The sequence below is a fragment of the Cataglyphis hispanica genome, chromosome 22 (assembly GCF_021464435.1).
Source record: "Cataglyphis hispanica isolate Lineage 1 chromosome 22, ULB_Chis1_1.0, whole genome shotgun sequence".
NCBI classification, from domain to species: domain Eukaryota; kingdom Metazoa; phylum Arthropoda; class Insecta; order Hymenoptera; family Formicidae; genus Cataglyphis; species Cataglyphis hispanica.
In genome coordinates, this window is record NC_065975.1 from 2,401,571 (window position 1) to 2,417,904 (window position 16,334).

The window sequence follows — 16,334 nt, forward strand, 5'->3', positions numbered from 1 at the left end:
CGTACGATGCGATCTCGTGTGACATTACGTCAAGAAATTTCGAGAATCAACATCTTCCATCTCGTCTGCTCCTACGCGAGAGTGAGATTTCCATAGACTATCCCTCGTGCTCGTCGCAATTTTACTTCCTCTCTGTTACCCTCCGGTGGCTGCACATCCTCCCCCGTCTGGATGCAGGGAATGCATCCGACGAGCGGGCGGGCGGCAAGGGGGGAAAGGGAAAGACGGGGGAAGGGGCGCGTAGACGGATAAAGGCAACTCGCGGAGCGACGAGAGGGGATTGGGACGAGGCAAACGGGCGATGGTGCGGAGAGTGAGAGATGGGGGGGGGGAGGGGGAGGGGAAGGTTTAGCGTCTCCGCTTTTCCTCCCCCATCGAGCAGGTCGTGCGCTGAGTGCGCTGGTAAAACAGCCCCTTAAAACGGTTTTACTGCCGCGCACGGGGCGCAACGACGTCTAGACGCTAGGACCGTAAAGTTTGACCTACTCACCCCCGACCGACTCTCACCCCGCGCTTTCGCCTCCTTTACCTTCTTCGCCGTCTTTCAGCCTCTCTCCCCGCTCTCGTCGCGCTTCCTGTCGCTCTCGCTCCGTGAAGCTCGAGAGACACCAGCCGGCATTCCCTTAACTCATGTACCATGGACCTTGAGAAGTAGGCCAAAGGGTTATACTCGGCGGTTCTCGTAAAAGAGACTTCTAATCTTATAGGGGTGCTCGACCCTTTTCTTTCAATTTCTCGTGTCTAGAATAGCCGTTTGCCGCGCCTCGCCGATTGATTCTTTGAAAAATTAAAATTTTAATAAAAATTATACATTTGTAACACGTAGAATTGCAAGCATGGCTTTTAATTACATAAGAAATAATTATTGATAAAACAAATGATTATATGCGACCGCTACGAGCTCTTATTCGGGATGCAAGAATCGCAAGTTACAATAATAAAATTTAATTATTCTTTGATTGGCTAAAGCTAAAATAAAAATTTGCATTTGCAAATTGCTAAACTTATGTATTTTATTAAATTTTATTTTTTTTTCTGATGAAATTTTTATATCAATTTAATCCAATGACTTACATAGCGAATAGCTAGCGTTCCATTGAAAACATTTCTCAATGAAGCGACAGGGATTTTCGTACCATTGACTCTGAGAATCGTTGGAGAAGGGTTGCTTTACCCTACTGCACCAATAGAGAGTCGTAATGCCGATTGACTTGTTTCATCCCTTCAGATTCGCTTTAGATGGCAATGTATCTTTATTGAAGAGAATTTTTATCGAGATCTTTCAGTTCAGAATATGCATATTTTTTGACAAAATTTATTTTGAGATACTATTTTATATTCTATCGCTAATAAATTGACGAGATATAATATCAAATTATATAAATTATATATAAAATAATATTATAAAATAATATTGTTTAAAAATTAATTCAATGAATTAATTGTAATATATTATTAAATAATTAAAAATAGAATGATTCCTAATAAAATATTGTTGGCTATATTATTGTGCAATTATATCAAAATTAATATTTGTAGAATTTCTTGAAAAAGAAAGAAACAAAATATTTTGTGTTTTTTTCGCAATACAAAGTGCTTCATGCATTACCCTTTTTTCTCCCCTTTCGCGACTTTAATCCGCTTGAATACATGACGAAACTGGGGCAAAGGGTTACCATGAATAGGGGTGGCCGTAAAGAGGAAAAAGAAAGAGCGAGAGAGAGAGAGAGATCGACCCTTCAGGAATTTCATTTCGACGCGTCTTCACCTACGCGACTCGTTTCTCAACGTATTTTCATTCAAGATGCTATCAGACCCCCGTAACCGTAGTCGAGAACGATCGGTCGAAAAGCGATTGACTATATTTCGCCGAGAAGTGGAATTTCATTCTATTCCGGAATTCTCTCACGAATGCATTTTTTATCGTCACCGCGTCGAAACCGGGTATTTTGGTTACCGCAACAAATTCCGCGAGACATATTTTTATCGATGAATTCTATCGGTAACAAACATGCACACGCCAACAAATATTCTTGTCTCGTCCAGATAACGATATATTTTCTCGTAATAAAATTCAATTAGATGCATCATACTACATGGATAACGCATAAGTGTAATCTATCATACTATATCGCATTAGATTGCTCACATTTTATTGCAAATTATTCCACGTATTGAACATATAGGAATCATTTCATTATGCGTTTTCTCGAGGCATTTTTTTTTTTTTAACTATTAGATGAACAAATGCAGGTGCAGCATTTTTTTGAAATAACGCTTAAAGAGTACAACGCAATGTCGACATCCGTTTCTTCCGCTCTTGAATTTATGCAAGGCGGAAAACTCGGTCAAACGAAAAGTTGGACCTAAAGGGAGTCACGTGGTTCTTTTGAAAACCGCCGAGTGCTGACCACGGTTCGCAGAATTTCCGAGAGTGTTCAAGTATTCCGGGACCTTTTAGCGTTAATTGCAAATTTTTTTTCTGATTGTCCACAAACGGAAATTGCGTCGTTAGTCCAGTCGAGAGGAGCTTTTCTTGACGATCATTTAGAGATCATAAAGAATCTCCGCAATTATTTTTTCATAAACTTGTCTTCCCAATTAATAATAATTTATTCGTATCGAAGGTCTGCGAATAATAAATATTTATCTCTAAATAATAACGTGCGCGATACGCGCGATCGAATAATATAACGTGAAATAAAAATGCCGTTAAAATCGCGATTGGCCATTATCGCGAATTGCAGACGAGCATAAATTCTCCAGTAATGCTGGAATAAGGGCAATTTTCCGCCGTACGAGTCGCTTGCGGAAAACGCATCGATCCATCGCGCCGAAACGATTCTTCCGAGTGTGGAAATATCCCTCGGCGAGTTTCGCCCTCTGCGTTTTTACCGCGCGCAAAAGTGCAACGCGCTCCTTCACCCCGCGTATCCGGAGGAGCTTCCACCGCCTCCTCTCCTCCTCGCCCTTCGAATGCGGGACTGGGCGGTTAGCGCCCGAAAAAAGGAGAACCGCCGCGAGGTTCTTTCAAATAATTCTCCTCCCGGCCCTTCTTCGCCAAACGAGCTTTCTACGTCGCTACCGTAGAAGCTTTTTGCGGCGAACGTGAGAAATTTTTTCGGTGCCACATTCGCGAGAAGTGACGTCCAAATGATTCCCAGTTAAAAGCAAGAATCGATCGAGTAGTTACATTTGTCATTTATGATGATGTCTCGGCGAAATAATCTTAAGTTTTAGATTGATATTTATTAGTGAATGCATAGATACATAAAATATCATTAATCTTGTTTTCCATGACGTATTTTTTAACGAATTGATTATACATGCCTTTGATAGGAAAAAAATTTTTGCATTCATCATTATTTCGCTTATGCAAATTTCTTTTTTACCGTTTATTTAGCGCGGATGTGTAGACTTCACATTAATTTTTTTATTACGATCAATATAGCTTCGTGGTAGAAACAATGTGTCATTTTGTGACTTAGAAACAGAAAAAGTTTGCTCTTCCTTAACAATTACATTATCCACATATGTGTAAAATTTTTAATCCAATATAAATGGCACACACACACACACACACACACACGCTTCTTCAGAATATGATGTGAGAAATAAATATATATCTATTCGATAGCATTGATTAAAATTAACATTTATCATTTTGAATGAAGAAAAGACTTATCAATGACGTTAATTAATATTACGATAGCGTCGCGCTTTGCATTTGAAGTGTAACTCTATCGTTTGTATAAGCATATGTATATTTAAAACGAGGAGCGAGCGCGTAAATTCCAACGACTATGCTCTCTCCACATGCGCATGGAACGTTCTGGCTAAGCCGGTCACCACGTGTTGCCCTCAAATCGCACCAGGTCGGAAAGAGATGCGTACACTCTAATGAGAACTATGTATAGGAAAAAATAAACTCGTAGGGTTAAGGACCGCCGCGAGTTTAAAATCATTTGTGAGGTTGTCGGCACGGAGAAAAAAAAATTGTTTCTTTCTCTGTGAACGCGATTTTGTTAAGATTCGAAATTTTTAATACGAATATCTCTATAAGCTGTTTGACAAAAAAAAAAAAAAAATGTTTACAATTATGTGAAGTTTATAACTTTAGATATTTTTTAAATTTATTACATGTTTACATGTACAAATTGCGAGGCAATTTTGCTATTAATATACTGAGTTTATATTTAGCTATTAGCTTTCATCTTTCTTTCAACGCATGACGTTTTAAGCAATAAAATCTGGAAAAATACGTAAGACGGCGTAATAAGACGAAGATAAAAGTAACGGTAAGTGACGGATAAATGTCGAAGCGACGAGAGAGAGAGAGAGAAAGAGAGACACATGTATTTGCCGCTGCGGCAAGCATTCGAGGGCGCAAGTTGAAAGGGGTAGAAAGTGGAGATGGAGATGGAGGAGATTGGAGGTCGTAGATAGACAGACAGGCGTATAGGTTTATGGGTTTCCGCGACCAGGCCGCGGCCATTCCGCGCGTCTGGAGCTCGGCTACTTTTCCCACCATCCCTCGTCTATTTCTGCCTCCCCCTTCCCCTCCCCTCCCCTCCCCTCGCCCCTCTATCAGCAACCCCTGTCGCGGCGGAATCGACGGGGGTGGTTGTAAAAATTTTACTGCGAATTGTCTGCAGACCCGACCCGCCGCCCGACGTTACGACCGGGAAAAATAGGAAACTCCCGGGAAACCGGCGGAAAAACTCGTCTGGGTCAGATCTCTTCTCCCCGCCTATGTTTTCCACTCGTCTCCACGTCCCCGCGCATCATTTGGGTCACCAATCTTATCAAGCAACGATAATATTGCGGCTAGCTTCGTTCGTCTCGAAGGATTTCGAAGCTCGTTTTAAAATTTTATTAACTTCGAAAGTGTCAAGAATGTCATATCCGTTCGATCTATTTAAGCATTACTCAAGCGAGTTAATATTCTAATGCTATCGAGACGAGTGAGATAAAAATATAGCTTTTTTTTTCAAATTGATAAAGTTTTTGAGTAATATAATTTATTGAATAATATCAATCATTAATTCTCTTATATCAAAAGAAATGTCGTCATATGTAGAAATAATTACCTAAACGATATCAATTTTTTTAGTTTTTGATATGATACATATTTATCTTTTCCGCGTCAAAATTAAAAAAAAAATATATATAGTAAACGAAAAAAAATATTTTCTATCCTATGCATTTTATTTTGTCGTAATATGCATATTCCAGGAATTTTAGTATTTTAGAAATTATCAATAATTTTTCGATAGGCTTGATTTTCACGAGATTAGAAAAGAGGTCAAAGGGCGATAGCAGTCACGGAAAAATTCCAGACACGATTGGTTATCAAAACTAAAGTATCCTGGCAACTTGCTGGGCGATCGAGTAGAAAGCCGACGCGTGAAGAGTGAGAAGAGTGAGTAAAGCCACCAATCTGGAGCCAACTGTTGAATTTTATCACTCTCGGTGTCCCTTCCCCTCTTTTACTCTCTCAACGCTCGCATGCCCGGGGAAGGCCGGCGGTGAGGTACGAGGGAAGGGCAGGAGGGAAGCGAGAGTCATGGACCACATGTGCCTCGTTGGCCACCCTCGCGCTTCTCTTGGGCCTAAAAGACAAAAAAGCCACGAAAGCGATATGGCTCTACTGACACTCTGTGGGAAGACACGTGTGTCTTGCATATTCCTAAATGAATAGTGGCGTCGGAGGGTCTTTAACCGAAGATAAGTCGGGGGAAGATACTTTACGTATACGATGAAGAATATATTCAGCTGAAATTTCTTAATAATGAAATTTTCTCACACTTTTTATTTTGAAAAAAAAAAAAAAAAAAAATGAAAAATGTATAATATTTTGACGATTGATTAGAAGTAAATTATAATTTTATAATTATATGAGATATCCCAAAAGTATTTAGAATTTTTCTTATTTTTAACAATTAGATAATTAAATAATTAAACGGCTAAGTAATTAAATAATTAAATACAAAGTTAAATTTTTATATATTTTATTATAAAAATTGTCTTTATCGGAACAAGTCTGTCATCTATCCATTCTCATAAAATCCCGTTTATTCTAATATCTAATATTAATACCTAAAATCTATTCCTTAATTTCAAATCAATATCTCTATTTCTAATATTGAATAACTCGTCTCAATTTAGTCTATTTAAATATCTATCTAAATGAATTCACATTTATTATTGAGACTTTTTAAAAGACTTTCTATATATTGACACAAAAATCCTATTAAGGATCTATTAAAAATTAAAAACATATTTTGTTTGAAAATATTTTTTAAATGCTTCTTTTAATATAAGTATATAAATTTTATTGATACATTCATATTTCTCACGCATAATTTCTATTATTTTTATTATTGATAAATATTACTCAAATATTTTGGTTTTCTTTTTTTTAAGTTTTTATCGATTTTTAATCCATTTATTATATATATATATATATATATATATATATATATATATATATATCCATCCGCGGGCACGGGATTAAATATTCGCTTTCTTTGAAACTCGTAAGATTTATCGCTCTTTTCCGTTTATTCGTATTTCATAATTTTGAAGATCGCTATTATTGACGCACGAGGGATAGCCGTTCAATGCTTCTTTCTCTTTCTCTTTCTCTCCCTCCTCAGGGCCACGTGTGCCACGTGTGCCGCGTAACCCTTGAACGGCCGAGTTTTACCAGCTGTCAGCGTCCTATCGGACCGAATAACCGTCGACCGTTCATCGACGAGACGATCTCCAGTCCCGCTCTATCAGAGTGGAAATCCGAGCTTCTGGTCGGGTTACCGCGGAACGACGGGCTCTCGTTCCTTCACCTCCGAAGCATGATGCATCTCGCAGGATTCTCCGTGTCCGGCGTCCGTTGGGACTCACTGGGTCATAAGCCCTCCCAAGTCGATCGTGTCGTCGAACTCTGTCAAGCGACAGGTCCCTAGATCGCAGAATGTTCGAAGCGCCGACAACCTTAAGATGAAAGGAAATTTCTCTTCCTTTCTCTCTCTCTCTCTCTCTCTCTCTCTCTTTTTTCCCACTATCTATAATATTATTAAAAATACACACATAATTTGTTTTTATTGAGGAGGGTCCAGTCGAGAACAGAAATGTTTAATATTGAAAATTGTTTATTATTTATTTTTGTCTTAAGAACATTCGACATTTGTAATTTAAATATATGCACTTACATCGGCAATTTGCTCTCTAAATCTTTTTGTATTATTTTTTATAATATTATTTGTATAATTTTTCTATAATATTATTATCAATATATCTATATTGAGAGTATCTCCATTTATTGCGACTCGTTAAACTCGTTAAACATCGGGGCAATTTCAACCGCGATAGTAAAACTTGCGTAATCATAATTTGTAGAAATGATACGCCGATAAATGTACTCGGTCGTACGTGTATATAGTTGCTTACGAGAAACTTGGAGTCCAACTTTTTATAGGTCGTGCATTCCTGAATAGGCAACTTTTATTCTCTCTCAGTCATTTGCCGCGAGATATCTTATGAAGATATTGTATTAATTTTTAATTCAATTATATACATGAATCTTAATTATATTATTGTATTAATGACAATAAGACGAATGTAAAAAGAAACAAAACGCTAATAAAAATTTAAGTAATTGGTGACATTATTATATTTGAAAAAGCTTAGACTTTCTTTAATCTCTTAAATATTTATTTTGCCGATAAATGAAATATACATAATTTAAGTAACTGTTATATCTCATTCGGAGCGCAAGATAATATTAGATAAGTATTCGATGAGATAAGCATTTCCATTCGTTCTGTGCCACTGTACAACTATAGAGCAAGAAGCTGACTATATTGTAGTTTCTAACAAACATAACAAGGTACTATAATTTGCATTCAACGCATTGTGAGATAAACGAGGCTATCTTATCTGCATAATAGGCGAGAATTGTGGCTACCGATTGCTGTTACCGTCACGGAATCTGTGATAAATCTCGACTTATACTAATTGAATCGTTGCAAAATACAGGCTGCAACATTCCAATCGCTTCTCTTATTACGAATGGATAAATGTACGTAGTCCGTGCGAATAGCGAAAGATTATGTTCAACATCGTCCCTGTCGTCGCGGTACAACGCGCCTCATGACCACGTGCTTTTTAGTAAACAAACCACGCCATCGAATGATGCATCCCTGATGCTTCGCGCGTCGAGCACCACAATTGGCATACAATGCGTAACTCCTTTAAAGAATAAGACATTTATGAGATATAAAAATGATTTTGTTCGCCGGGATCCTTTACGGAGTCTACTCTTATCGGTCGTCGCGACGCGTTGTCGCGCGCGCGAGCGGATAAAGAAAAAGAGTGACGTCATGCCAGGCTAGTTCGTTGGGCTAGGTCGTGGCACTCCTTGCATCCCACCTTCTCCATCTCACCCTCCTTCTCTGCCGCCACCTCAACCATCGACTTCTCTACTCATCCTCCTCCTACGAACGGTCCCCTCGCCCTCGGTCCGTCCGCTTCGCTCCGCGCCGCGCCGCGCCGCCCCGCGGCGCGCCGAAAAAAGCAAGGCTCGCAAAAGGACGCCCGGCGTCGTGGCGCTCTTTGGCTGATCAATACCCGCCGCCTCGTACGCGGACGGACGGTCACGCATGTGCACGGTGTGGGCCTCTCTCTTTCTCTTTCTTTCCCTTTCCGTTTCGGTACCGGCTTTCCCATCCTCTCCTCGCCTTCCCACGCTTGCCGTTCCTCTCTTTATTCATCTGTCCTTTTCTTATCATCTCTTAACCTCATCCTTTTTCTTTCTTCCCTGCGTCGCTTTGCCCGTTCTTCCCGACTCGACTCCTCTGTCCTCGTCCGTCTTTATCTCGCACGCCGCGTCCCTCTTGTTATCTCTTCGTCTTTCGTGCGCTCTCGATTTTTCTCCCGCTTCTCTTTCACCGTCCCTCGATTTTTCCTCTCCTTTACACCCGTCCACTATCCTTCAGTTCTTCCTCGAGCTTCCTTCCGTCTCCATTCTCCCTCCATGTCTCACATACCTTCCATGATCTCTTTCTTTCTCGCCTCGTCTATCCTCCGCCCTTTTTCTCTTCTCGTTCGCTCACACCTCTCACTCTTCCCACCACCCTTTCATTTCTCCCTGCCTTTCACCCCTTCCACCCTCCTTACCCAGCTCTCCTATCTGTTTGATTTTTTTTTTTTCGCGACTACCCGACCACCTACCGACGCCGCGCGTCGGCGTCCTTTTACTATCGGGACGCTCTTCTCGACCATCGGCTCGACCACGTACTTACATACACACACACACACACACTCGCGTATGCTCAACGGCAAGCGCGAGAGGGAGAGACGGAGAGATAAAGAAGGGCGTAAAGGGAGCTCGGGATACGGGAGAAGAAGGAGGGCATGAGAAGAGCGGCGGGTGGACGGGCGTGGGTGGGATGGGGGGGTGGGTGCGGTGGTGAAACTGGCTGCAGTGCCTGGATGCGAGCTAAAATGTATTTTCTTTTTTTTTCTTCTTTCTCTATATCTTCCCTTCGAGCGAGCCGTGGTAGGTTGGATTACCAATCCGGAGCTGCCTCCGGCACGTTCTTCTCTGTCGAGCACGTAGGGCGCAAACCTGGACGTAAGGGCTCGACGAGCAGCTCGCTGCTCTGGTATACATATCGTTGATACCGATATGGAAATTATCCAGCTGAATTTTAACAGCGCTATACGCACCCACACACGTAGAGTCGCTAGATTCAATTTGGATTGATCACGTGTACGTCCAATGCTTTTGATATTTCATTCAATGTCATGTGTACGATCACATTTTTGCGCGCGAGATATGTTACGGGATTATTTTTAAGGAAAAATTATATTTTATATATATTTTTACTTTATTTTCTTAGGGAGAAATACGTCTTGGTATTTATTTTACAATTGAAGAGTGTGCGCGTAGTGTATAATATATCTACTGTATTTTTTTGTCATTATATAATTCTCAACATAATTATAATATACATCCTTTTTGTATTTATCTTCTTCTCGCTTATAAGTTACTTAAAAATAATATACGTGGAACAAAAATATGAGACAAGAGAGATCGATAAATAATTATATTTTTTTCTCGTTATCTATATATCTATTATAATGCATTATATATTATTGATTAATAATTTTTGAAAAAAAGCGACTCCAGCAATTTTTTTTTATCAAATTTCAAGGTTTCGTGATTTGTTGAACAAATAAATTATACAGTTATGAGACAGACTCATTAAATATCGAGAATATCGTTCCATATTATTCATTATCTAGATTTGATGGAGATTCTGATTTTAAATATAGAGCCACGCAACTCTGTCATTATATGACATGTGGTAACATACGGTTGGATTAAGGGATGAGATTTTCTCCCCCGTACCTCAACCTCTACCATTTCTCCCACTTAGCCGCTAACAAAGTCGATTTCTCTCGAATACGTCTTCCACCTACTTCGAGTTCTCTGGTTTCCTGTCTTTAAAATAGACACTGATCGTCCCACGAACTTCCGCCGTAGGACGGGGAAGCTCCGTGTGTTTGTAGCGTCGTCTGTATATACTATCCGTCACGATCCTCGGGGATGCGAAAATTTTGCTCGGCAATCATCGACAGTTCATCATCCACCCTTATTCGAGAGACGCTCGTATCTTCGTCTTATACGCCATTTACGAGATTCCGACAGAATCGGATCGTTTGACGAGCCACCTGTAGCGCGAAGGGCTATTACTAGCCCTTCTTTAAGATGAGCACGATCTTTAGCCCTTTCTCGGGCAAGATTCGGTTCATATTGTCCAGTTCTTTCACTATGATTACATTATGAGGCGCTATCGTAAAAACGTCCTGAGCTTTTTTAATGTTACGCGTTTTTTTGTTAATATGTCGTATTTTGAGAGAGATATTTTTCATACTAAATATTTTATTATTAAATAGACAAATCTATTTAAATATACATAATAACGATAAATATACGGTAGAAATATACAAATTACATCGCGTGAGAGACGTGCTGATTTGGAAAGACTTGCTATCAGATTCTCTATTCGTCGTATACGTCAACAAATGATAGGATATCTACAGAATAATATTTTTTTTGTTCATTTATCAATTTCCTGGGCAAATACATGGGCTCTGTATTTTTTGCGATACACACTTTTAAAATGATTTTTCAATATATATATATATCACAGAATACTTTTACATAAACAAAAATTGATGTATTTTGCACAGACTGATGTTATTTCTATTATAATTCCGATGAAGATACGTACAATATTTTACATTTTAGAAACTCGCATGGAAAACTCGCATAGAAACTCGGAAGAAAGTAGTTTGAACTTTCGGTTTACGAGAGGCTCGGTCCGTTCCGAATTCTGGGGAAACGTACGCGACCTGGCGCGAGCTCTGTCGAGGTGCGGAAGGTCATGCCGGGGGATGGATGTGGTTTAGAGGGTCGTGGGAAGGGAAATGGGGTCATCCTTTGATGGCTCTTCTGTGGCCGCTCTATGCGTGCCATTGAACCATCGCAAGGTGCCCGATTAATCCAAAGGAGCTCCCGAATGTTAATTAGCGAAGTGTTATTTGTAGCGAACAAAATAAAAACACATATATATGTATACATGTATGTATACCATTCTGAAGAATTTGTGCTTCTTGATAATTAATGCTGGTATTAGATGTATATCACACGACAAAAAAAAAAAATTTTTGAATAAATTAAAAAATTTTTTAAATCGAGAAAAGACAATATATATATATATATTTTAATATATTTGTATCTTTAATGATGCTTATTCCGAAAGCAATAAATAAAAAAATATTTAAAAAATGTTATAGTTATTAATTTCTCTTTCTATCACTAAACGAAGGTCTCTTTTGCCATTCTATAAATTTTAACATCAACATTAAAAACGACTGAAAAATTTTGCTATATTGAAGTTATTGAAGACGTACCTCGAAAACTAATAGTGACACTCTCTTTTATGTTGCAGCAATGCGCCCCGCACGACAAGGAAAGCGACTATTGGGGTGGCAGCCGAGGCGCGAAACAAGGTTACGAGGTGAGACAATCCGCTCCGAAATATTTTAGTAATCTATTTTATATATAACCGTCGTGCTAATTCTACTTGGTGAAGCGCAGCACTTTCTGTTGCAGGCGAAAATGAACGCGGACCACGGTCAGCTGCAGAAAGGTGAGTTTTAAGAATTTGTCTGATCTCTTAACACATCCTCTCATTTCCACATGTTTTTACGTAGTCTGTGATTTAATGCCTTTGCTTTATCTTAAATCGTAATATCAAGACTTGACTACATATATAAATCACTGCCACAGAAAAGAGAATAAAATAATATAATATTAATATTTATAAACAAAAGATATTTCACATAAATGCGATTTAATGTTAATGTCCTCATTTCTTGTTATCAATAATTTTACAACTAAATATTTGTACATATGTACAATACGAAACGTTATATTTTTTAATTAATTTTACAAATTTTATATTAATAAATTTTTAATATATAATATTGCGATTAAACATTCGAAAAAATTATTTTAAAAAAAAATCATATTTGATCCAAGAAAAGTGTTAAAGAAAAAATTGACTAATTTGCCAAAGAATACGCGTTTAAGTAAAATGAATAACGTCTGAAAGACGGCGATTTATCATCATCGTGAATGAAGACGGGGATCAAGGACTTGTTTACTAGAAAAATTGGGATCATCGTGAGCAGTTTAGTTATGCGAGGTCTCAAGACCGAGACCTCGCCGAGGTATCTGTTGGCGAAGTCGTCGCGACTTCGCGTCGGATGCAAACACTTCCTAAGATCTAACCGCCGGTCTGGGAACCGGTTGTGACTGCATGCGTGACGTAAGATCACCGATTAGGAGCGAAAGAAAAAGTCGGCGATAAAGAGTGGGGACACTGCACCGAGCAAAAAGAAAACACGTACGAACGTGAATTTATCATCAGGCCGAGTAGTAGAATATGCATTCGTGAGCATTCTCTTTTTACGTTTAGAGCCTTATTTTTCTTTACTGACGTCCTCTAATTCAGCTTCTCCACTCTTCTTTCTCTTCTTCCGTGAAACTTGAATTTCAAAACATTATTTAAATATAAGATGCAGCTTGTGTATGAAAATAGACAGACAGATAACTGACACCTTCTTTTATAATATGTATAGAGGTGCATTTGAAAATTCTGTTTATCATACTCTGCAGTAAGCGCATCTATAATTTTGAAGTAGACCTCATAAAAATTATAAAAAAGATTGGGATTTCTTTAAACATTGATTTAAAACGCGAAAATGATAAAAATATTATAATGTGATTCTTATATCTTTGTAAAAGAAATGCTTCTATAATACAATTAATTTTAAAGTATATAATAAGATACAATATATATATATATATAAATCGAGATAGCACACGACATTTTAACTATAAAAATTTATATCAAACTTTTTTTACATGACAAGAAGTGTTATCAAGCGAATTTGATAACGATCTGAACCATATGAGCCGAGTTTGTTTCCTGCTTTCTCCTTCTTTTTGTTGGAAAGGATTAAGCAATCGATAATTTTATTCGTAAAAGGAGAGGCACGCTTCAATCTCTGTTTTTCACTGCCAATGGCACGCGAGCCGACCTGGCCTAGGTTAGCCGTTTACGAGATAAGTTCGCCATCCTTCCATTCTCGTCAGGATCGACAGACACTCGTTAGTGATTCATGCCATAGAGAAACGCAAACCCATCAGGTAAAAAAAAGTTGCACGACTACCTGCAACACCTCCCTTGATATCGTCCCTTAATTTGATGCATTTGCTTCCACGACAAATATTATTTCAACATTATTTTTTTCAATACTATTTGACAGATTATAATAAATCCGTTCACGCTAATCAGATAGCGTGAAGATTTTAATTTATTATTTCATTTATACGAAATACTTTTTTACTTAACGCTCTTTATTATGTGCATTTTATTACGATATTTTAAAACGAATTAGCAATCGAAATAAACTAGGAGTTTTTATTTTATTTTGTTGTTTTTTTTACATCTACTTTATTCTAACGCTTCTTGCGGATTCGAATTTAGATCGATTCAACGTTGCCCGCATGCGTGATTATTATTACATTGCGTGTCTCAAATCTAAATTTTTCTTTCATTGACGGAGTATTTTTCGCGCTTTGTGGCCATCGGGGCCCTAAAATTAGCCGCCAGCCCGGCAATTGCGCAAACATCCTATTCGTTAATGCACAGATTGCATGACGCCGAAATTTCGGGCCTCGCGAACAGTCGGGAGAAAAATGTGTGGGACGACGGAGCCTCAAGGCCCCCCCCCCCTTTACGCGCTCGTCTCATTATCGTTTTCGCTCGTCAAATAATGCGAGTCGCTCGTTTGGAAATTCCTCGTCGGCAGCCTCCAGGAGATTTGTCGCGACTTCGAAATAACGTAAATAATGGGAAACGTGACGTAACGTGCATATGTGATTCATTGGATTAGCGAATGTATATTTTGAGTCAAATTAAAAGTGGCATAAAAATATAGTGCATTTTTTTTTTTCCTTACATTGTAATCTTATTTAAAAATTCGCGATTTTTTGGTCGCTGAAAGTTTCATATTTAATATTTTTTCATGATAAAAATAGCGCGAAAACCTTTGTTGGAAATTGACTGATGATCTTTTAAATTTTTATTTAAAAAGTTATTATTATAGTTCATTTATAATGTTTATTTAATTAAATTTAAACTTCTTTTATCTAAAAAGAATTGAGAAATTATAAACTTATTAGAAACGCGGCTTTCAAGATTTTTAGTTAAATACAAACGCGCGTGTTAAACTTGAATTAATTGTTATTGAAGAGTTAGAAGAGACGGTAAGATCGTGCCGTCGCATATCTAGACGTCTTTTCAAAATGTTAACACTTTAAGTGAATGACTCTAATGATCATCGAATATCTGACATAGATGATTAAATTGTGAGACGGTACTTTCTTCACTGCCGTTTTTAAACGACTCGGCCCGACGTAACGATCGAAGAGAATACTTTAATGCAATACTTTCACTCAGCTATGATTTCTTGATTATTCTGTAATTATTGAAAAATATGTTCCATCCGAGGACCCCGTTGGGAGAATGAGACACCGGATTAATCGCTAATCTTAACGAGATCATAAAAAGCGATTCGAACTTTCGTCCTTTAACGATTTAATGGAGTTTATTATAATATCAACAAAGTGTCATTTTTGTAACAATCTTATCGACGACTTCCTCTACGCGCCCTGGTCTCGTGTTACCTTGTAATATATAAATGAAATATTTCTGTACGCGTGGTGCGAACGAGAGCTATTCTTTTTTTAATAACGAATGCTCTATCTGCTTTCCTCACACAACTCTTATTTCTTTTCGAACGAGCAAATATGCGAGGAAAGGTACGTTTATGTTCGAAGGGATAGAATCGGCTCGTAAACAGGTCGATCCGACGATTCCGCGTAAACAGAAATCGGACCGCGTGCTCTGTCAAATGTATGTATGTAAATGAGCGTGTGACATCTCATTCCTCAAGTTTCCTTAAAGCAACACTATTCCTCAATAATAATAATAATGTATTAGTATCATATGAAAATTTATGATTTTATTTTATTAATATCGAGAAATGATAAAGGATAAAAAATGATTCTTATTAAAACAATATTGAAGGAAATTTAATGAAGAGAAGGATTAATAATAATAGAGAGAGTCGAAATATAATTATACGCTTTTAGATTAAATTATAATAATTGTCGTAAAGAATAGGCTATCATCCAAAGAGAAAGAATAATTTCGAAACGTTCCATGATGCATAGTAATGTACATAGTTAGATATTGAAGAAACTCGAAAAATTGTGATATTTTACGAATAAGCGGGGAGATTCAATTAGTCCCATTTATTCCCGGTACGGAATCAAAGCACGTTGTGCAAATGCGGGACGTGCTGGAACGCGGCTGGAACTCGGTTACAACGTGCTCTCGACGGATTACAACGTGTCGAAGAATCCGAGGTCAATTAAAAGTTGCAGTCTTCCGTGCTCGTGTAAAGGGAGCGGAAGAAAGAAGGGAACGGATGGCGCGGGAGGGCGAGAGAAGAAGGGTAAATCTATACGTAACGGAACCAATTCTTAGGAGAAACGATCTCGTCTAGTTGCCATATTTTACGGTTTTGTAAAGAGCAAAAAATTTACTGCCAATCAGAATGGGTCCTTCCGGTGACTCGAACAACTTTCGCTTTGCAAGGCCCTTTGTCCGATGTTCTACATTGGATCT

The 16,334-nt window shown here is 38.2% G+C and overlaps 1 protein-coding gene across 2 annotated transcripts in view; it reads left to right on the plus strand.

The window, feature by feature from the left end:
• LOC126857571 (zinc finger protein rotund-like) overlaps positions 1-16,334 on the plus strand; it is a 142,855-nt gene that overhangs the window by 64,434 nt on the left and 62,087 nt on the right. For both annotated transcript variants that reach the window (XM_050607160.1, XM_050607159.1), the window contains exons 3-4: positions 12,021-12,089; positions 12,170-12,221. In XM_050607160.1, coding sequence (XP_050463117.1) covers positions 12,021-12,089; positions 12,170-12,221 — 121 coding nt within the window. The remainder of the gene's footprint in view (positions 1-12,020; positions 12,090-12,169; positions 12,222-16,334) is intronic.